This window comes from Cuculus canorus, chromosome 2 (genome assembly GCF_017976375.1).
Source record: "Cuculus canorus isolate bCucCan1 chromosome 2, bCucCan1.pri, whole genome shotgun sequence".
NCBI lineage: Eukaryota > Metazoa > Chordata > Aves > Cuculiformes > Cuculidae > Cuculus > Cuculus canorus.
Window position 1 is genome coordinate 139,389,671 of NC_071402.1, and position 23,576 is coordinate 139,413,246.

At 36.5% G+C, this 23,576-nt stretch overlaps 1 protein-coding gene across 5 annotated transcripts in view; it reads left to right on the plus strand.

The window, feature by feature from the left end:
• LOC104057694 (macrophage mannose receptor 1) overlaps positions 1 to 23,576 on the plus strand; it is a 36,403-nt gene that overhangs the window by 7,463 nt on the left and 5,364 nt on the right. For 3 of the 5 annotated variants that reach the window (XM_009559093.2, XM_054059299.1, XM_054059301.1), the window contains exons 6-29: positions 508 to 654; positions 1,572 to 1,754; positions 2,283 to 2,440; positions 2,791 to 2,901; positions 4,003 to 4,118; positions 4,555 to 4,703; positions 5,179 to 5,378; positions 5,685 to 5,812; positions 6,412 to 6,499; positions 7,491 to 7,626; positions 9,399 to 9,437; positions 9,544 to 9,707; positions 10,816 to 10,883; positions 11,293 to 11,393; positions 12,038 to 12,180; positions 13,294 to 13,399; positions 14,202 to 14,398; positions 15,992 to 16,094; positions 16,758 to 16,990; positions 18,393 to 18,558; positions 20,028 to 20,180; positions 21,685 to 21,801; positions 22,072 to 22,239; positions 23,410 to 23,445. In XM_009559093.2, the coding sequence (XP_009557388.2) occupies positions 508 to 654; positions 1,572 to 1,754; positions 2,283 to 2,440; positions 2,791 to 2,901; positions 4,003 to 4,118; positions 4,555 to 4,703; positions 5,179 to 5,378; positions 5,685 to 5,812; positions 6,412 to 6,499; positions 7,491 to 7,626; positions 9,399 to 9,437; positions 9,544 to 9,707; positions 10,816 to 10,883; positions 11,293 to 11,393; positions 12,038 to 12,180; positions 13,294 to 13,399; positions 14,202 to 14,398; positions 15,992 to 16,094; positions 16,758 to 16,990; positions 18,393 to 18,558; positions 20,028 to 20,180; positions 21,685 to 21,801; positions 22,072 to 22,239; positions 23,410 to 23,445 (3,210 nt within the window). The remainder of the gene's footprint in view (positions 1 to 507; positions 655 to 1,571; positions 1,755 to 2,282; positions 2,441 to 2,790; positions 2,902 to 4,002; positions 4,119 to 4,554; positions 4,704 to 5,178; positions 5,379 to 5,684; positions 5,813 to 6,411; positions 6,500 to 7,490; positions 7,627 to 9,398; positions 9,438 to 9,543; positions 9,708 to 10,815; positions 10,884 to 11,292; positions 11,394 to 12,037; positions 12,181 to 13,293; positions 13,400 to 14,201; positions 14,399 to 15,991; positions 16,095 to 16,757; positions 16,991 to 18,392; positions 18,559 to 20,027; positions 20,181 to 21,684; positions 21,802 to 22,071; positions 22,240 to 23,409; positions 23,446 to 23,576) is intronic. The other 2 variants (XM_054059298.1, XM_054059300.1) reach the window with 2 other exon arrangements.

The following is a 23,576-nucleotide window of genomic DNA, read 5'->3' on the forward strand; positions in this document are numbered from 1 at the left end:
GTTTAGCAACACCGGGTACTCCTTCAATGTATCGACTTTTCTGTCCAGCATCTACTGACTGAGCAACAACATAATTTGTTCTACAACTGCTTGTGAGTTACATATTCCTCAGCAGATGTATGGCTGACATCTATGTGTGGGTTGATTAAGCAAATAGGGCAGCAAGGAAATGACTTGCTACAGCCTCTCTGTCAGCGTGAGCGCAAAATTTAGTGTCCCCTCCGTGCAAGCCAACAATTTTCACAAAAGTTACGGGAATGTCTTATTTTTGAGACCACTATTCTGCAATTAAAACTGGTAGAAAGTGTGAATCATGCAACTAGAATCTAAAGAAATGTTTTGATGGGTACTTCTAAATTACATTTTCCCTCTGGTAGAAAGATAACTGTAGCAATGAAGTAATGGGTTCGATGTTGACACAGGAAAAGTCTGGAAGTAAACTATTCTTCCTGCTGCTAATATAAAACCTGTGCTACATAAAAGTAATGTGGTTTTCATTCTGTGAAGGAAGCCCTGAGCCTGAGCCTGAGAAACTCTGTGCAGTACTAAATCCCAGAAGAGATGCTAAATGGGAAAACCATCCCTGTGAGCTGAAACTTGGCTATATCTGTAAAAAGGAAAACTCCACACTGGATCCTTTCATTCTTCCATCAGGTATGTCAAACAAATACAAAACCCTTTGATAATAACAGAATTTGTGCAATTAAAATGAAATGTCATAGCTATTTAAAATAAAAAAAACCCACAACCATTGTCATTGTCATGCTGCTTGGATGAGTAGCACAGAAAAAAACTATGTTGTTACTTCTTTGACCAAATATATTTAAATATTAGAAACGTTCCTGGAACCCAGAAACCATTCAAACATTTTTGATTTCATATTACTATTCATGATTCTAGAGGCACTGATCTAAGCCATACACTGTCTCAAAAAAAAGTACCATGGACTGCCTGGACGTGAAAATAAAGTTACAGATGTCTTCCCCTTCCTGCAGTGCATTTTAATGTAAACACTGAGACTTATCACCGCAGTCTTGGAAAGACAGCATCAAACCACCTTCTCAGGGTGATTGCATTTAATCATGAAAGAAAGCAAAAAAAGAGCAAGTTCATTTAGATCATTTTTCAACTACACTTTTCTCTGATCTATTTAATGAGACTTAGTATGGAAAGCAAGACGTGCAGAGAAGTACTTGTGCTGCAGTAATAATGCCTTTCTAAAATATGTAAAACATAATTGGTAGACTATATTGTGTGAAAACATTATAAATGGAATTTCAAAATATTCTTCTGTCCAAAAGTGAATGTTTCCCACTAGTGAAGCCCAGTTATCCCTGGTTCCATTATTTTTTTTCTTTTGTTCAAATGCAATACATTTTCTGTAAAAACAGTGTGTGACAGCAAATGGACTGAAATGTTTTCATGTATTAGGAATGAGTAGAAGTATTGCTTATTTATAATCACTTCTTTTTCCTTCTAATAATTTAATTAACTACTTTTGAATGTAATTGCTGTTATTCTAAACTTCAGATTGCACTGTTTAACAACTTGAAATATCTCTTGATTTTGAGGGGATGCAGAGCCTGTTAAATGCCCAGAAGGATGGTTGCCCTATGGAGATCACTGTTACATGATTCACAGAGATCCCAGAGTATGGAAAGAAGCCCTAATTTCCTGCAATGAGAGCAATGGCAATCTGGCCAGTATCCACAACCCTGAAGAGCATGGCTTCATACTGTCTCAGCTTGGCTATGGTGAGTATTTCTATAAGGAAGTATTTGGTACATATGGAGAATTGTATTACTAAAAATTTTACAGGATTCAAAAAAAATCGTGTTTGTTTGATATGAATATTTATAGGGAAGCCCAGAGATATATCAGTTAAAAAGAAATCAAATACTAAAAAAAAAGCCACAAGAGGAATCATTCGAGCTTTCTTTTCATTTTGATTTTCATTTGTTTTTCACTGCGTGAAATCACTTGAAGGAAATAACAGCTCTAGTTAGCAGTATTTGGGCTGATTATCTGCTTCAGATACCTTGTAGCTGTAGAGACAGTAATAGACTTTTAATGATGAAGCTGAGGAATTTCATTTCCTGCTGCTATCTCATTTTTTAACTTCTTGAAAGAAGGATGTGAATTAGATCTTAAAATAATGGCACAGTCATATAACCCAGGTGAATATGTATTGTAGCATGGCAATTGCAGTTCATCTCCATAAAGTCTTGCTCCTGCAGGCTGTTACAGCTTGGATACTAACACAAGGGAATTTCTGTTCTCAGAAGATGCAGATGAACTGTGGATTGGTCTGAATGATCTCAACACTCAAATGTACTTTGAGTGGAGTGATGGGACTCCTGTGACATATGCCAAATGGTTGCCTGGAGAACCAACCCATTCAATCAACGGGCAAGAAGACTGCGTCATTATGGCAAGAGAGGTAGAATCACACACATTTTTGTAGCACTATACAGTTTGATTTTCTTTCTATTTCTAGGGTTCTTTAATGAATGAAACTTAAACAAATTAGAGGATGCTGTCTTTATTCACTCAGAAAGATTGTTGTTTCAAATTAAATCTAAAATTAAATTAGAGATAAGTAGATAAATTTTCATATTTGATTGTAAATATACATTACATGCTAAGCAAATCTTAACAGTCTGCCTGTGACACTTAGCCAGCTTAACATTGATGCAATATCTAACAAAAAAAAGGTAATAAATCTATAACATTTCTAAAAGAAACAGGTTCTTCCTCACTATATTTTACCTCTTCCTAAATTGCCTCTAGGATGGATATTGGGCAGACAGTGCCTGTGATAGAAAGTTAGGTTACATCTGCAGAAGAGAGCCCCTACAAGGAGTTTCTGGAACAGTAGACACAGATCCTGCCTGCCTGAAGGTAAGAAGAGAACATAACCAAGAATCTGGCTAACTAAAGTCCATTGTTTTCACAAGCTGCACTCTACATTAAAACAATTCAGGATGATAATTTTCATTACATTCCCTTATTTACAATAAATTTATTTTGAAATTTGTCTTTAGTCGGTGAGTCAGGCCCATCTTCTCTCAGAACTGCCTGTGAAAGAGGTTAAAGCCATTACTGTAATCTTCTGCATATTTGTTATATTGTTCTACAACCATCTGTGGTTATCTAAAACATAGTAGAGACCGGGAATCATTTCTGGACCATGTGACATGAAGCAAGTTGATGAGTAATTTCACTGTGGAAGCCGAATCTAAGCAATTAAATTGCTTTTATGAGTGAATTTGTTTTGAACATGATTTTGTACCCTATTGCTTTTTTTCCCCCTTCACTTTTTTTCCTCTTTTTACTTTCCTATTCAGTACTGTTCTATACTTAGTAACATTTCCCACAATCCCATATGCAGAACAGAGCTGAGACTCATTGCGTTGCTGGAACTAAGCAGCAGCTAAATACTAAACAGAGTTTTTATTTACCTTTCTTGGATGTAGCATGCAAATCTTGAGCTGGTGTAGAAGGGAAAAGTGACTTGGAATTCAGCTGTAGTTTTGAGGATATTGCTTTTCAATAGTTTTTATGCTCCCTCTTCAGTCAGACATTTCAGGTGAGCTGATGAGTTAAAACAACTAATTAGTCTAGTTACTGTTCTTTTAGCTTAGAAATGTCAGACAACCTGAGTCAGCACCCCACTATAGCATAGGCTACACTCTTTGGTTCTAAGCAAGGAAGTATTTTACTCATCTGTGTCTGAACACACTCTCCCTTCTGTGTGCCTCTGATTTTTTATAAATTAAAATTAATCAGTTATTAATTGTCAGAAAAGGGAGACTTATATGCGTTAAATCTCTTCTTTCTGGATCTTTACTAAGCTTAATTTCCATTAGTCTAGAGGAATTCAATTAATATATTAGTATTTTAGGTTATATTAAAAATATACTGATTTGAGTATACACTGAAATTCATGCACTGTAACATAAGTTCTTTTTACTGAAAATATATTCCACATGTTCTTGACAGGGCTGGGAAAGACATGGTTTTTACTGCTACCTTGTTGGTCATTCCTCTGTAACATTTTCAGAAGCAAAGAAAACTTGTGAAAGGAGCGGTGCCTATTTAACAAGTGTAGGAGACAGGTAGGAAAAGAGTTTTAAAACTGTAAATGTGATGGAATAATCTTGGAATTTCATAAAACTGTTGAGAAATTTTTGGGAAAAAAAGTCTGAAATGAGAAAACTAGAATATTCTATTGCTGGAGAAAAGAAAATCAATAAGTAGAGTAAGGTTTTTTTAGCTAAATATATTTTGCACACTCATGTTCCCAGTATTTTACTCCGAAAAAAACCAGACCACTGTTGCTTCTGTTTTGTAATGAACAGTTTTTTGGTATAGCGTGACTTCATCTGCAATTGCAGCTAGTCCATCTGCTGTCCAGTTAAACAACATATTTCCACTTAAAAGGAAACCTAAGGGAGATTCCATTCATTCTAGTCTCGCATAATTTAGGATGCTGAGAAACGGCAGATTAAGAGAAAACTAGGCTTAATCCCCATCTGACTCCTGCTATTTCAGATATGAGCAAGCCTACCTAACCAGCCTCGTTGGTCTGAGCTCTGAGAAGTACTTTTGGATTGGTCTCTCAGACGTGGAAGAGCAAGGGATGTTCAAGTGGGCAACTGGTGAAAGTGTTCTATACACAAACTGGAACGCAGCAATGCCTGGTACTTTGCCACCAGAGTAAATTTATGCTTCTATGTGTTGTAAATCTAAACTGTTTCCCGGCTTTGCTAAAACACATCCATGATGACACATACAAACATTCTGCCTTTGAAATAGGAGCTGACATGAAAATATCTTTTCTAGCTCGTCACTGGTTACAGAAGTAAAATCAAACTGAGTAGAAATGGTTAAATCTTTTCATGGCTGGGTGACAGCCTGCCAAATCTTTGGAGTGAGTGGCAAGGGAAAGAGGCAGGCAGGGGGTTGTTCATGCGCTGGTAAAGCTTTTCAAAAGGGAGGGAAGAAAATGAAGGACTCTGTTCACTGAATTTCCTCTTTTTACAAAGCTCCTCCTTTGAGCAGACACTACACTTAACATTTCAAACAGGCTTTTGTAAATGAATCACATGAGCTGTAAAAAATGTCAGGGAAACCATCTTAAAACACATTGACATTTCGTTTTATATCTCTTAAAAGGGAATGAGGCCGGTTGTGTTGCTCTAAGGACAGGAAATGCAGCTGGACTATGGGACGTTCAGAACTGTGAAGTAAAGGCAAAATTTGTCTGCAAAAAACAAGCTGAAAAAATCACTCTTCCACTTGCTCCTAAAACCATTTCTGATTCCAAATGTCCCTTGGGTTGGGATACAAGCAATAGCACCAATTCATGCTTCAGAGTAAGTATTAATTTTCCCAGTAATCCTACTGTGAAACACAGGAGCATCAAACAGAGAGGGTATGTATACTTCAGAGAACAGCACGTTGTTGCACAAATGCAGTAATCTCTTACAAAGGATTTCACAGAAATCACTACATTTATCACTCTAAGAGCAATTTGTAAGGTTATCCAAGTAGCATATTTTCAATATTATACATGGAAAAATCCATATTATGTATGATAATTGCAATGGAATGTTTTGGTATTTGGCCAGTAAATTTATTTTTAGCATTCTGTAAACAAAGAGGCCTTCCTATATCTATAGGTTTTTGTGAGAGAAGAAAACCAGAAGAAAACATGGTTTGAAGCCCGAGATTTCTGCAGAGAAACAGGAGGAGACCTGGCTGCCATTAGAAGTGCAGAAGAGGAAACATTGATAGAAAACTTAATAATGTAAGCAAGCAAAATATCTAAAAATTGATATTTTTGTGTAACAATACTTTATATAGGAATAAATAAAAATAATATTTAGTCGCTTCGCACATAATTATTTGAAAGTCATCAGAAAAATAACTGACAATATCTTTCATACATGTACCATCTTCAAAGACTTTTCTGTAGTTCCTAAAATTTCTCATCATCTGCAGATCTTTTAAATTAAAAAAAACCCTAATCCAACAACAAAATAATATGAATGCTTCTCCTTCAGGCTAATTTCTAAGTTTGTTTGCTGAACCATTTTGAAACTGTTCACTTCCAGCAAACCTGAGCATTTTATTTCACAAAGACTACTATAATCACATCAATGAAGAAAAATAATGGGCTGTGTTTCCAACACAGCCACATGCAAGGTCGTAAATTTTAGGGCATGAACTTCATTTACTTGCTAGTGGGAGTTTGCTGACCAACAGCATTTTGTTCTTTTAAATATTTCTAATTTTTTTTAGTCTTCAATAGATTTAAATCTTATTGTCCCCCATAACTTGCAAAATTTAACAGAGCTAACCATATACAGCCTCTTCTTCCACTACATTTTTTTTTTCACACCCTAGAAAAAAATCCTCAGCATCTGAGACTTTCTGGATAGGTTTGCAGTGTTTGGATCCTGATGATGGGCTTTTCTGGAGTGATGGATCCCCGGTAAGTGTTGGAGCTTGACAGTTTATTTCTGTTCTGACTTTTAGTGCTGTTGAAGCTGTTTCCATGATTCATGCTGATGAAAATTCCCCAATATGTCTACCTTGCCACTGCGTAACTCTAAATCATTATTCTTCATACCAGTTTGGAAAAAAAAAATGCCGGTAAACCCTGAGGTTATACCATCACAACTGTGGTAACATGGAGTACCGTTACAGCTACAGAGATGATTACTTAAGTGGCAAATATATGAGAAAGGTCTCCCCTGATTTTTATTAGTTTCTGGTGATGTTTTCCCACATTCCTTTCCCCTGTTATTGATTTATAACCTTAATTGATTCAAGTTTTCATGGAACTGCTTGAGTCTGTTAAAAGCCACGTCATCACAGAACCTTTCTTTTTTCTTGCAGAATTAATATATTTCTTCAACAGCCCACACAGGCTGCACAGGCAGAGGAGGAAAGTAAGGAGTAACCCATACTAGGACAGGATGAGAGAGTTGGGCTTGTTCAGCCTAGATAAGAGAAGGCTCCAGCAAGACCTTACAGCAGCCTTCCAGTACTTAAAGAGGACCTACAGGAAAGATGGGGAGGTGCTCTTTAACAGGGAAACAGGGACTATAGTGATAGGATGACGGGTAGTGGATTTAAGCCAAAAGAGGATAGATTTAGATTAGATATGAGGAAGAAATTTTTTACTGTCAGTGTGGTGGGGCACTGGCACAGGCTGCCCATAGAAGCTGTGGATGCCCCACTCCTGCAGGTGTTCAAAGCCAGCTTGGATGAGGCTTTGAGCAACCTGATTTAGTGGGAGGTGTCCCAGCCCATGGCAGGAGGGTTTGGAAGTGGATGATCTTTAAGGTCCCTTCCAACATAAACCAATACATGATTCTGTGATTCCCTTCCAGATATAATAAATTTATTATTTCTTCCCATATATAATAAAAATAAAGAGAACAGTAAGAATAAAAAACAAAGTTGTGTTTCTTCTGTAGGTGAATTATAAGAAAAATCCATATTTTTACAATGCTGCATTTGAATATTGTGGAGCAATCACAGAAGAGGTTTCCATGTCCTGGACTAATGTGCACTGTGAATATAGTCATAACTGGATTTGTGAAATAAAGAAAGGTAGGTTACTTTTTATTCTAAACTCCCATTAGGAAGAAATTTAAGCTGAATCTATCAAAAAAGAAATTGTGCAAGTTATATGCTAGTACAAACTTCAGTTGATTTCACAGGAATTTTGCATAATGAAAAATATGTCAAAACATATAAATAATTTCAAAATATGTGTCAACTGTTAAGATTTTGTTGCTTTATTTGAAAAAATACATTATGTCATAAGCTTTATTGAAATTATATTTTTTAATGTAATTATAGAATCACAGAATACAAGGTAAAAGCAACCTCAAAGGCTTATCTGGTAAAACCCGCTGCTCCCAAAAGCAAATTTTTGTAAAAACAAAAGCTTTGACTGACATGAAACTGTATGTTTCTTGGAACTTTTACTTGTAGAGAAGTTCTAGGTTGGGGGCTAGGGGGGTAGAAAGGGAGAAAGAGAGGTTGGCAATTTTCAGAAAAAGAGGTTACTTTAAATCTTTGTGTCCTTTGTAAGGTGGAAATTCACTCCTCTGCTCAGGTGTAGCTTGAATGCTACACAAAGACACATTAATCACATACTCTAGCTTAAATAAGACTAATAGCATACAAGAATCATTCTCTTTGCAAGATGACATGTAAAGAAAATCCTAAATAAACAGGTTTGCTGTACTGAAGAGATCATAGAATCATCGAATCATCAAATTGCTAGGTTGGAAAAGACCTTTGAGATTATAGAGTCCAATCATACCTTTCCACTACTAAATCATATCCCTAAGCACTTCACGCATCTTTTTTTTAAATACCTCCAGAGATGGGGACTCAGTCACCTCCCTGAGCAGCCTCTGCCAGTGCCTGAGAATCCTTTCAGTGAAGAAATTTTTCCTAATGTCTAACCGAACCTCCCCTGGTTCAACTTGAGGCCGTTTCCTTTTGTCCTATCGCCTATCACTTGGAAGAAGACACCAACACCTACCTCCCTACAAATTCCTTTCAGACAGTTGTAGGCAGTGATAAGGTCTGCCCTCAGCCTCCTTTTCTTGAGGCTAAACAACCCCAGTTCCCTCGGACGCTCCTCATAACACTTGTTTTCCAGCCCCTTCTCCGACTTCGTTGCCCGTCTCTGGACAGGCTCCAGGACCTCAATGTCTTTCTTGTAGCGAGGGGCTCAAAACTGAACACAGTATTCGAGGTGCAGAGTAGCTAATGCCAAGTACAGGGGCAGAATTGCTTCCCCAGTCCTGCTGGCCATGCTGATTCTTATACAGACCAAGAAGTCACTGGCCTTTGTGGCCACCTGGGCACACTGCTGGCTCCTGTTCAGTCACTGTCAATCAACGCTCCCAGGTCCCTCTCCACCAGACAGCTTTCCAGCCACTCTTCCCTAAGCCTGTAGCACTGCACGGGGTTTTTGTGTCCCAAGTGCAGGATTCAGCACGTGACAACATCCATAAGGAATCTCTTATTACTGTGCAAAGTCTACCAACACTGTATTAAAATATTTTCACTCTTTATTCTCAGAAACAAGTATTCAGGTAAGTTTCAGTCACCTAATTTAAGCAACATTAAGGATGTACAAGGTGCACCTACCAAAAATCGACCAATGCAGTGATTCAGGGCTGTAATACACCTGTTAGTTTTTGCTCTGCACAAAAGATACTGAATAAATATATTTTGCATTGAATATGTATAATAACGAATGTGGGAAGATATTAAGTTCATTTACATCAATTAAATGCTTATACTGGTTCAACATTTTGGAACTATTTCACATTTCCATTTGTTCTACCATCTCATTACAGGAACACCCTTGAAACCAGAACCTCTGGACCCTTCTACCAGTAAGCTACTGTTTACTTACCATTAATTAAAGGGTGGTATCATATAAGAATACTAGCTTTGGGTAAGCACTGTGAAGAATACAGAGATTCCTCTTCTGTGTTGCAGCATATGAAGTCACAGAAGATGGCTGGATTATAAAAGGGGACAAACAATATTTTTTCAGCACAGAAAAGACCTCTATGGAGAAAGCCAGAACATTCTGCAAAAGCAGTCATGGAGATCTTGCTACAATTGACAATAATAGTGAAAGAAAATTTTTGTGGAAATGTGTAAGAGGAAACTTGACTATGTTATGGCCCATACGCCCTGCTACAAATGCTTGTGAAGTGCAGGATAATGTGCTTGTTTTGTAATGTTACCACATTCTACTAGCAACAGATTTAAAAAATGAAAAAAACATTTATTCTACAGAATAGAGATTCTGTTTATGAAAGTAAACACAGAAGTATTTACCATTTACTAAGGAGGGTATATTCTTGTTTGTTTTAATATAAATAGAGTTTTGCCTGTGACCAAATAAGGAGAAATGAACAGGAAGATTAGGGGTATACTGAGAATATTTTCCTTTGGACAGAATGGTTACCTCACATCTGAATAAGGTATTCTAGAATACAGTGTTCTACGCAGACGTAAGGCTACTGCCAGTACACATATATGGTCACATGCCACATCATTCTGCTGAACAAGATGAGTTTTCAAAGAAAGTTTTAGCCTGGTCCAAGCCAGGGACTGAAGAACTAGGACCTTAATGAATTAATTTTCCTGCAATATGTATCAAAACTGTTCAAGTCTTTCAAGGGCATTGCCTACATGTAACCTGAGATGGTGCTGACGGGCACATGCCAAAGTTATGCAGGGTCATGCTAACAATTTAACAGCATGGATGCTGCCTCGAACCTCTGCCATAATCCTGTTTGGTTTAGTTACAGCAAAGCAGCTACACAACCTTCTTTCAGTTTCACACATATGTGCTTGCTTTTCTTAACTGGGAAAGGATATGAAAGGAGGAAAAGACAGACAGCTGCAGACACAGGTGTTACACGGCTACTTAAGAATAGGAAAGTACCAAAAAATATTAAGCTATTTTTTTTCTCAAGAGTTCCTTGTTTCTTTTTAAATTGAGAACACAGATTTGAAAGTTTTGATCACATGGGCAATGCAGCCAAAAGTAGTGAAGCAGCAATAAAGGTAATAAAGCAGAAGTGTGTGTTGAATGGTATTTACTTCAACAGAGGTCCTCTCTGGTGGCTATACATGATCATTTATAAAGTGTGTATTCATCTATCTGCTTCTATAGCACAAAAAATCATAGCTTTTCATACTAGATAACTACTAGATATTAGAAAGCACTAACTAAAAGTATGTTTTTGTGTTTAGATCTTAAAAAATGGCAAATTGGAGTCATATCTTATAGGATTAATTCAGGATGCTGATCAACAGTTTAGGTAGGTAAACAAGCTACATCAATACTCATAAAAAACAATGTAGAAGTTTTGTCTTGCCAGAGTTCCTTCTGCAGGGACCACTGCAAGGTAGGTAAATGCAGATTCAGAAAAAAGCCTACCTTAACATACTAAAAATATTTTTTTAAAAAAGTAAAGCTGAATCTGTCTGTAAATAGTTTTCATTAAGATTAAAACATCTTAGATAATGAAATCCCTATGTGCCAAGTCAAATAACAAAACCACCCTTATATTTAACAGACATTATCTGTGTATTCATAGCTTCTATATTCACTATAAAAATAACATTTAAAATAATTTTTTTACAATGTCGTTAAACTAAGAGAATTTACATATGTTCCATGAATATTTCTGAGCAACTGCTACTGATTTGTTGTTGTGTTTTATTCAGTTGGATGGATGGAAGCCCAGTGCATTATGCAGCTTGGGCACAGGATGAGCCCAATTTTGCAAATGCTCAAGAAAATTGTGTGGTCTTAAATAAAAAAGATGGTGAGTTACACAACTTTTTTAAAAAAGTGTTTAATGGGTACTGATCTTCCCCTGTTTGCTAAAAATATCTTGGACTTTAATCCATTCTTTCCCAGCAACTTGGGAAAATACGTATAAGTGTTGTCATTACATCTGAGGTTTCTTCAGGATCAGTATTAAACACAACATTGGAATATAAGAAACTGATTTTAATGGGGAAGGCAGGGACAATCTAATCACTGATTTTTCAGCTGCACAAACAATATATTCTATTCAAATGAACAGCAACTTTGTCTTTCAAAAAATAATTAGACAAGAATTAGCAAAGGAATAGAACATATAAGCAGTTTAATATTTTGTAGTGTTTTAACTGATAATGTATTACTTTACACTTCCATGTTTCAGTGCAACAAAGCCATTCAGGTGGACTCTACTCAAGAGGTCATGGAGTTGCCATATCAGCCATCTCTTATAGCCACTACTCCCACAGTGTCAGCAGGACAAAGGTCCTTCTGTAAGCAGTGATGACTGGAAGTAGAGTTGAGCTGTTATCTCACATTCCCATGCAGATTGCTTTCAAACCTACAAACATGGAAGCCAGTACACTTTCCAACACATTTTGGCCTTATTCAGCATCTTATTATCTATATCTAAATTGATTTCAGGTTTGTGGAATGACGTTAGTTGTGGGTTTTCAAATGGCTATATCTGTGAGAGGCACAGAAGTTTTATAAATGCAACACTTCCTTCGGTGACACCTTCACCTCCTGGAGGATGTCCTGGAGATTGGCTTTTATTTAAAAATCAGGTATGCTAACATCCATCTAAACACAATGATATTGGTCCTTGCTATACAAGAAGTCTTTTGTCTCTCGGATATCTTTTGACAGTGATTATCCAAAGTTGCATTAAAACTTGAACCAGTTGCCTAATTTTTGCAAAATGGTGTTTTTACAGACTTTAATTTTTTTTTCTGAGAAGTGATCATCTGAGATACTTTGGAAAAACTGCTACATTGTATATACATTCAAAAATTGAACTGAATTCATGTAAGAGCACTAACTATAGTGTAAAATCAGCTATTTGAAATGGAACTAATCAGAAATAAGGCCAAATATTTTGAAACAGGCTTTAATGTAATGCTTGCCTCCTCCCAAAATGGACAAACAATGTGTTTAATAAATGAACGTTCTGTTTTCTAATACATATGCAATTGTCATGCAAGCACCCATGGGTAGTCACACACGTGGAGTTTATGCCAGTACAACTTTTTTGCATTTTTGTAACAGTTGTCAGAGTTGTTATTTTCCACAAGCTATGCAAGATAATTCTCTGCCAGTGCTACTGGCATGCCACAGAACAGAGGGGTACTGTAGACGTGGAGAGGGCAAACTAGGCACACTCATAATTACCAAACCACTTCAGGATGAATGTCTATTGGTGATATGGTGAGCATTTCTTTTTAAGAAATCTCAAGTCACGTATTTCCTTTAATAACGGAATTGTAAAATCAAAAAGGATTAATACACACAGGACCATAGGCTCAAGGTCAAAAATGCTTTTAAGAAAGTTCAGATGATTCTACATGAAACCCTAGGCTGGATTTTTCTTATAGAGACACCACTTTGTCTTTTACTAGTGATGGAGTACACCTTCTGAAAATCTCTGAGTTAGTTAACACATTAGATTCTTATCAGAGTCCTACTGTGATTTATAAATGTCTGATTTTTTTGTGACTTTCTCAGTCTCTCACAGAAAGAAACAGAGCAAATTTATTAACAGTTTTGAGTTGGTTCTACAACTGAATCTCTGTTAACTTTGGAAAATTATTCTGTGGGTCTGAGTTAGGCTAATTTCTATTTAAACTACCTAAATTCCTTTTGCTGTCACTCACTAACAGTCTATACCCATTTTCCCCTAGTGCTACAAATTTTTTGGCTCCTCCTATGAAACTTGGATTTCCGCAAGAAGAAATTGTGTGAACCTTGGAGGAAACCTGGCAAGCATACATAATGAACAAGTACAAGGTACAGCAACAGCCCTTTCGGTGATAGATAGCATCTACTCTGTATACAGTGTTCATTTCCTGCAAAGCAAAACATGGCAAAAAGAGACGTCCTGTAAATGTATGTATTTTATGATATGTATACTCAACATGGGTTATATGGCCATGGCACAAAATGTCTTTGGAAGAAATGGAACCATCTGTCTAGGGCATGCTAGTGATCCTAAGGGTTGCTTCTTTCTGTTTACCACAAACTGCTTTAAATTATTTATAGCGTATGAATTAGCATAAAATAACAAATCCAGAACTGTCATTTGTAGTTTTAGACACCGAGAATGAAAAGGAATCCACAGTCTGTTTCTGCCAGAAGTAGAAAGGGATATGTTACTACACCTCTCTGAAACAACTGCCTAGATTCTGCAATTTAATTGAGCAGCAGAATGTCAGAGGAAGGCACATTTTCACCTTGCCTATGTTCCCAGGCTTCCATTCGCAGCTTTATAGAGGTACAGATTTCCATCAGTCACTGAGCTGATCTTCAGTGTTGAAATAAGTGAAGTTGTTAGATAACATGGTGGTCAGGCAGGCTTTATGTATCTTTCCTATCTCACTTCATAGTTTCAAATACTTACACTGTCTAAGACTTTTCACAGGCAAAGGCTTGGCATAACCTTGAAATAATAAACTTGGGTAAATTTCTGATGAAGTGCTAATTAAAATGTATTTACAGGACTTTAGCAAACAAAATAAGTAAGGATTTGTTTACAAAATAATGTCTTGACTGATGACATGTTCATCTTCTTTTCTGTTGGCTTTCTTTCCAGCTTTTCTCACTTACCATTTGAAGAGTGTTTCAAATGATCCCTGGATTGGCTTGAATGATATACTCAGTGAACTCAACTTTGTTTGGACTGATGGAAGTGCTGTCTCCTATACAAACTGGGCTGCAGATTCCCCAAAACTTGTAGAGCCTATTTTGTTTGACAGTCTACGCCCAGAAGATGGCCACAATCGGCAACAGGTAAATGCCACATAGCGTTTGCCATCAAGTTAAATCTGAGGTGCAGTTCAAGTAAACAGTTCACTTTCCTACAGACATTGTCTCAGCCTTCTCCCCAAGCTGTCCATCTACCTTTATGTTGGTATTAGCAATAAAAAGATTCAATGTTTGAGTGTCCTGTCTATCTCAGAGCACAAAAATGTCATTGCTGTAATTTTGCCATTTTTTTTTAATTTGGCAAAATTGCAGCAATGGGCAGATTGGATAAAGATTGGGTAGACTGAATAAAGTTTTCTTTTTCATAGTAATTTGCTGTTCATTTTGGTAAAAATGTAAATGCACTGTTAAGTTTCAGAAAATAACACATGCTGGAAATATTTTTACTTCTAGCAAGTTAAGTCATGTTTGAAAGGGAAGGAGGACAGAATGCAGGAGGGAGAGTTTAATTTTTTCCTACTTCTTCCCTATTTAGAAATGTAGTGGAATTGTTAAGGGCCAATAGATGTCCACTACTTTCTAAATCAAACCCTCTCCTCTGCTAGTGCTGAAATTAAACTTCAGAATACTGTAAATAGAATAGCATTTAACATATTCAGACCAATATAAACTGATTTGCACATGCACATTGCCTTTCTTCCATTTATTTCCATAACTTGCTTCAAGACCTTGTCCTTCACATTATGTCATTCCACTCACTGTCCGTTCTCCCTTCATTTTGGTATCTGCACCTCCAGAGAATCCAGAAATCATACTTCTAGTTAACCAGCTTAACCTGCACCTGAGCCAATTCGTTGTGCTCTTGCCTGTCTAGGCATTGGCCATGGCATGCAAGAGGACAGATATGATGCAGAAAAATGTTTAGTTCTGCTTTACTGCAGCTTTAATAGCACTTCCAGAAATATTCCCTTTTATCTTCTTCACCTTCAAGATACTTACAGCTATCTTCTTCAGAGGATTCTTTTCAAAGGAGTGGACTACATCAAAAAATTACTCACACTTAAGAAACCTTAATGAACACCCACTAAAATAGGTCTTCCTAAAAGTTCTGCCTGGCAGTTTAGTAGGCTGTTGCAGATTATAATAAAGTTCCAACTTCTTAAACACTCAACACCTCAGCTGGTGTAGCTGAAAGATTTCTAAGAACTAGAGCTGATGATAACCCAGCCAAGGACCATCATTTTTAGGTCATTCTGTCAAGAATGACCATTATTTAAAGTTGGCTTTACAAGCTAAATACATGACCTCCATTTATTTCTATTTCATTCTCTTTCAAAAAACTGATAATTGCTCATTAGTCAAGACAAAAGGTGTGACAAAAAGTTCTTGAAAATTATAGTTTCTTTCAAGTATGTCTCCTCAAAAATAACCAAATAAACAAGCAGGCTGAGCTGATTACAAGGATTTACAAGACAGTACTAAGGTGGAGATAGTCACCACAGTGGAGGCCAAAAAGGACAGAAAAGGATAAAAGGAAGATGTTTCTAGAGTTGTAGTACAAACCCTACAATTTCAAATTCAAAATAAAAAAGCAGCAAAACTACCCAGGGCTTTATAGTACTTTGTTTTATAACTTCTAATATCAATGTACTCATATTCTTTCCCTTACTCCAACAGTTTGATTGTGTTTCTCTGAAGAGAGGTCATGCTGATGACACAGGAAAATGGAACAATGAGGAGTGTTATAATTACAGAGGGTATATATGCCAGAAGAATAGTAGTGAGTTCTGTATTGTTAATCTTAAAATGTATACCATAAGGTTTCAAAGAACTTTTATGTTTAACATGCTTTAGATCAGTTATAATTTATTTTTAGGTAAAGGATCAGTAAAAACTAACAGCCTATCTCGCATCCCGATGTTACTTATCAATCTTTTGGAGAAGGGAATGAGAAATGCAATATCAGAATTTAGGAAAGCAAAATTATTTTATTTAAAAAATGTAATAAAATAGCTAAACACCACAAATATTTTAATTACAGAAGTTCATAGTGATCTATAGATTATCATAATTTGTAAGTTTTACATTTATCCAAATAAATCTGTTAGTCTCAAAGCTGCTAAATTGCAAAGATTATTCTGAAAAGATGCAGGGCAGATGTGTTACTTTTGACTGACGGGGTGAATCTACATCTGCGATAAAAGATACTGTGAATTTACTGATTCAAAATTCCCAGAAGATGAAAATGTATTTCTTTCATACAGAGAGGTCACTGTTGTTTGGAAGTTATCTGTTACTTATAAACAACTACTGAAACAGTGTTTTAATTCCTTACCAATGTTCTACTAGGTTTGTAAATACTGGAGATGTTTTTGTCACTCAAATCAAATATGTGGCTCCAGATTTAACTGTTCTTGGGTTTTTCTTTTCCTTATTACTACAGATCCTGAACTCTTTAAGTCATCAGCAACAGTGCTGGACTTTGCTTTTGATCATTCCAGTGGCATTAGCTACTCTCTCGTGCATTCCAAAATGAATTGGGAGGAAGCACAGAAAAACTGCAATAACAATGCCTCAGAACTTGCCAGCATTTTAAACCCATTTAGCCAGGCACTGTTGTACTTACTTGCACAGGAATATGGAGAGCCTCTGTGGATTGGTCTTAACAGCAATGTGGTAAGAACACATATATTACATGTGGGTGGTCAAGCTGACGTGGAACTTGATCTTACTGCATACTCTGATCTTGAGACCTATCACAATTTTTACCAGTATACTGCTGAAAGCAACATGTTGCATCAGTACAGTACCCATTTACGCTGGAATTCTTCAAATAAGACTCATACAGTGGAGATTTTAATGAATTAAGATCTCTAAGATGCTTGAGCACAAGGAAATGCTCCTGCAAACCAGTATATAACAACAGTGTGTATGCATTGGAGTAATTTAAAGGTCAGAAATATAAACTGTAAAATCTTACACATTTTGAGTTTATTTTAATCAAGGAACAACATGCATCCTGCCCTCTGCCATGTGTTTATGCAACTCAGTGATCAGTGACATAATCTCTCAGGCTGCACATCTGAGTCCTGTGAAGGAATGGGTTTTACATGTGTGTTTATGCTTTCATATTCTACTAGAGCAGTCTTCTTTGTGACAGCAGTAGTAAAATACAGTTGTGGGCAGAAACAGGAGTAAAAATTAGTTCAAGGAATCTGAAGGCTACATGACCTCCAGACATACTTAGACCAGGCATTAGGAATTCTTCTTGATGGGGGTAGTGAGCCACTGGAACAGGTTGCCCAGAGAAGTTGTGGATGCCCCCTCCCTGGAAGTGTTTGTGGACAGGTTGGATGGAGCCTTGAGTGACCTGATCCAGTGGGAGGTGTCCCTGCCCATGCCAGGGGGGTTGGAAAAAGACGATCTTTAAGGTCCCTTCCAACTCAAACCATTCTATGATTCTATGATTCTATGATATTGACCAATGCATATCTCTTTTTAACTGGAAAATACAATTGTTGTAATTGTTTCTCTTGAGAAGTTAGAACACTATAGAAAAAAAAATCCTTCCTGTTTGTAAGATGCCTACATCAGTTGTATGACAGGAGAGGGTGAACATTTGGATAGTAGGTGTGTTTTGACATGCTGCACTCTTCCCCATGAATCATGGTCATGACAACTACAACCTAATAAGCACTGCTTATTAAGAACACTCCCACCTACACTTCCATTTTCCATGCAGGCCTTTGGATAGTCATAGTCACATGATATCTTATCTGACTCTTAGTCTCATGCCTAGTCATGTCGCCTTTCTGTTTTCCATTTCCCAATGCTTGTAAAATGATCTGAATAAATATTAGATACTTAATGGGGAGGGGCAGAAAAATATATTAGGCATTCATATTTGTGTATAACAGATAAAGTACATCTTGCTGCAGTTGGAATTTACAAGCACAAAAAGTTGGCATTGGTAAGCATACAATTCCCTGCTCGTTACATGAGAGTCCTCTTATGGTACTGTATAGTAGCTATGTCACTCTCAGCAACCTTGAAATTACCATACAGATTTTACTTCCAGACCAACGGCAAGTATCAATGGATCGACAGATGGAGATTGGTTTACAGCAAGTGGTCCAGTGGGGAACCAAAACAGACATTAGCATGTGTCTACCTAGACACTGATGGCACCTGGAAGACAGCTCCTTGCAAGGAAAAACTCTCTTCTGTTTGTAAAAAATCAGATGGTGAGCAATTGAATATAAGTGTTTTAACTTGAGGGTGTGGATATTTGTCAGCTGTGCCACTGGAAAAATACTTGTTTTACACACAAATATACAGGAAGACATGACCAGCTAACTAGCTAGTTCTCAATATTGACATGAATTCTTCCCAGAAGTAAATAAATTAATTACAATAATTACCAAAAGCCTAGGAAACAAAGGACTGCACACTCACTGATTTCTTAACTATTTATTCTAACAGGAAAAGTCATTATCTTCCAATGAGATCTGTTTTGAGTAGACATCAGATAAAATTCAGTATCCAGCTTGGGGCACCAAAGTTTGAAAAGGCTCTCAGTCAACTCCAGGTTTCAGATAACTAGAAAACAAGAATTAAAAGGAAAGATTATAACTGGAGCTGAAACAAGAAAAAAAAAAACAACAGAAGACTAAGAGAAACCAGATTATTAATTTTAAACATTGAAAATGAGCCTTGAAGAAATAGAGTTAAATTCTTCTCTATGTGTGACATGAGTTGGAAAAGGAACAATAAACTCAAATACAGCGAGGAAAACTTTTTCATTTTATAAGTATGGAAGCCTTTAGCAAACAGACAACTCAGGGAATCTCCGTCACTACAGGTTGCTAAGTACAGACAGGACAAACATCTCTTAGAAATTATATAATTATGTATCAACTTCATGTCACCTGTGAGCACAAGGATGAAGTAAATAACCCTTTGAGGAGCCTTCCAAGCACAAACTTCTACAGTTTCTATGGAAATTAGTATAGATGTGATTTCACAATTCAGCTAAATATTCTTGGGTTTGTCAATATTAGAGATCTCGAACCATTAGAAAATCTAAAATTATATGCCAAATTGCATTCTAAGATGTTCTAATTTGACAAAACCCCTCAGATTTTATATATACTATCTCTTTCTACTTTAATATTCTAGAAATCTAATTTGAGTTCTGAATGTTCCTTAATACGGAAAGAAATACACTGTAGAAGGCTCACAGGAAGAAAGTGTAATTTGGCAGAACATTTAATTTTCATTCCGTCTGCATTTCTATTCTCATCCAAAATCTTCCTGTTAATCAATCACTATGGAATTTATTCAGGATGGAATTTAGTAAAAAATCCTGCAAGCTACTTTAGTGTCAGAATATATTTTAAAAATATCAATTTTAACTAAGTAGGGAGATATTTGTGACAGAAAACAGCTGGAAATTCATTACAAATATAATCATTAGACAGGATCCATACTTCTTACAGGCTAGTGTGTCTTCCTAATCATCTTGATAAATAAGCATGAAGGAAAGTATTCTCTCAAAAAAAAATCAAAGCCATATTCCAGGTCTTTTAGAATATGCTTAATTTCTTCTATGATTACAAACCAAATATAGCCTGTTTAGTTTTGCCTTACTAGCATAATGGGAAAACCAAATTTTATAAAATAATGTGAGTCCAACTATTTGATCTCTTATTAGTCATGGCTCCTACTGAGCCCCCACAACTTCCTGGAAAATGTCCTGAATCAAAAGGGCATAAATCTTGGATACCTTTCCATGGTCACTGCTATTACTTTGAGGCCTCAAGGAAAAGAAGTTGGTCTCAAGCTCATCAGGAATGTGCCCAACTAGGTGAGTCTATTTTAGAAAGATTGAAGACATAATCAAACACATAAAATAATGGGTAATGTTGGTAAGGAAAATATGGAATTACTTTAAACTTCAAACAATGTTATTTAGCTTGTTTTTCTGAAAAAAATTAATGCCTTTTCACAATAAAACTAAACTTTGTCAGAGAGAGAGGCATCATTGATATCTCAATTACCAGGTGAAATACAGATATCTCGAAAATATGATGTTCCTACTAGTTTTATGGAAATCAGTAATCCAATAGGAAAATAAACAGCCCCACTAAGACAGACTGCAGGGCCAGCTTCCCCTTCTCCAAACAAGAGGGAATCCCCACACAGTGTAAACTAGAAATACAAACTCATAGAAGAGTTCTCTTTGTTAGTGCCAGGGTGCAGTTTATTAACTGGATCTCACTGGCTGGACAACAAACAAGAATGCAGAGTCATTTAGTTTTCATGAACCTGTAAAAGACAACCAGCCATCCATCTTCTTCTCTGACCAGCCTCCACTGTGGTTTATGATCTGGGGAGAGAAAAAAACACTTTTTCTTTCTAATTTCTCATAACTCTTCAATGAGAATGGCTGTGATACAGCATATATTTCAGTGAATATATATTTCAGTGAAATATTCACTCAGAATAGGAAACGTTCTATACAGCAGCACCGTATGTTTGACTGATAGGATTTTAATCCTAAAAGAGAGTACAAAGATTTCTACCAGCACTTCCTCGTGTGTATGAAAACACCGACCTATGACTAAGTAAACAGAAAAAGTAGCTTTTCAAAGGCATTTTACTTTACAGCTGTGTGACTACTGAATACCTGAAATGGTTCTGTAGAAAGGTAAATCACATAATTACTAGAAAAAGTAAACATCACACTAATAGCCAGAATGAAAGGTTGCATTTCGACAATGGTCCATGTTTTAAATTCCTACATTTTGGCCTTCATTTCCCCATCAACCTGGTCAGGAAGGTGGTAATTTCCTAATGACACAGCTTCACTTATTCGTAATACCAAAATCATAAGACAACTTCTGGACCTGTTCTGGACTGCAACTTCCAGCTGCCTATGCATCCCATCTTCCCTTGCAGAGCATAGCATAAAGAACTGCCAAAAATGCTGCCCGGCCAATGGTGGGTGACAAAGGTATAGCAGCATCACACACAGTGCTGAGTACAGCATATGTACCACTTTCAGCCTGCCTGCACCAGAGTTTGGGGTGTGGTTGGACCTGTCCAAAACCACCACAAGAGAGCAATTTTTCATCTGTAAAAGGCTTCAATCAAAGGCTGAAGAAAACCCCATGTCTTTGTGCTGACTTGCTCCCATATCGCATTCATGCTCAAAATACAGTATAGAAACACAATAACCATAACAAGACCAATGAATGCTCTGTGCAAGGACCAGTGTTTTTTATATCTCTTTTCATATCTTTTATGTGTTTTTTGACTAAAGCCGTAAGTAAACAAGACATTGTGATGTGTTCATTAATACTTTTCAGCTGCTAATTTGGTATCAGTAGGAGACTATACTGAAGCACACTTTCTGTCAGACACCATTAAGATACTCCACGGAAAGTCAGCGAACTTTTGGATAGGGCTGAAGCAAAATGACAGAGGTAATATCTTCAATATTTAATCATACATTTTACTGTCATACAAAATGATGATACATTATATTAAAAAAAAGTGAATTTATGTTCTTGAAAGTGTATGTATATATCAAATACACAGGGTTTATTTCAAAGTATGCTTAGTTACACTTAGGACTGTAACTGAAACATTTTAACTACATATTCATGTTATAAATATTTGTTTTCCCTATCACAAACTGGTCTATCTGTCTAAAACGCTGTATTTTAAACATATATGCTAATTTTAAACATTAGGTCAGTGGGAATGGACAGACAAATCTGCAATGGAGTTTGTCAACTGGGAAATAAGTGAGCCTTCAAACAACAGGCGTAAGAAGTGTGGAGAAGTATTTGCATTGTCTGGCTACTGGAACACCAATGTCTGTTCTTTCAAAAAAGGATATATCTGTAAAAAACAAAAAAGTAAGTAATATTTCTAATACCTTATGGTTAATAATACCTGATAATTTATTTACATTGTAGAACATAAAACATTTAAGAGATTTAAGAGATTACAGGTTTGTATGCAAAACCAATAGACCCTGATGGCAGGATTTGGCTGCCTAAATACTGAGGAGCCCCAGTGCCTCCTCAGGAAGCTGCATCTCCCATAAGTCCTTGAAAATTGCCATCAGCCTTATGCAGCCATCATGAAAACTTCAGACCCCTACGTTTAGGCAAAATAATGGTCAAATACCACTCATTGGTAATAAAAGTGCATCTTCCAGTAGTTTTCCCTCAAATATCACAGAATCTCAGTTCAAAAGCAGCTTTTGTTTAATTTCAGCTGAATAAATTATCAGAAAAAAAGAAAAGAAAAAAACTTTTTCTGATGACTGCAATGAAACTCTGTCTTGTGAAAATGCCCCAGTTGGCGATTCCTTTCATTACTGTTCTCTGAGCTGATGGATTAGAGGAATACAACAATATACGTTCTTGTGGCACTTTTTATCTACAGTGTGATAGAGTTATGTCTAATAAAATGCTAGCATTCCCTGATAGCAAAATTATCATCTACAAGGAAAATGCATGAGTTTGATTACCAACTAAGATTAAGTGAAAGTGGTCCAGAACATTATTATTTCATTTGGTTAAACTTCTTATTTCCATTCACCTTTCCCATACCTGAGAAGTTTAAGAAGTGCAATTACCATAGGAAGCAAATCTCCATGGAATGGTTGTCTCTGACAGAAGGGGCTAAAGTCACAAAAGATCCTTTTCAGCTCAAGTAAAATGCTAACAACACACCCCTAACACTTGAGACCTTCATTCAGCAATTTTTTCTTGTTTCAGAAAACACCTTAAAATAATAAAGGAACCTGTGGGCAGTTTAGTTTCTTAGAAATGAATGTATCTGAAAACACTTCTAGAAATAATAGAAATCTGACTCCTATTTCGTATCTTGTTGGGTCTGTCCATTGAAGAGGTTAGATGCTCCTGGAATGAAAGTCAGTCCTCCTACTGAAGGTTGCTACATTGTTAGCTCCATCTCTCCACGAGAGCAATTGTCACTAAGTGGATTTAGGGGGAACTATTAGGAGCACCTGGATTTAGGGAGTTTAAAATGTTAACATTTTCTTTTCCTACCAAAAGCTCTTGAAAACACAGAGATTTCACCAGGAAATACAGGTAAGCATACTTCCTTTTAAGTACCATTATAAGGAGATGCCCACATACAACAGGAAAACAATTATTAAGATAATTTTAATTTTGAGACTATTTTAAGAAGTCCATAAATTTCACCTGTATATAGACATAGG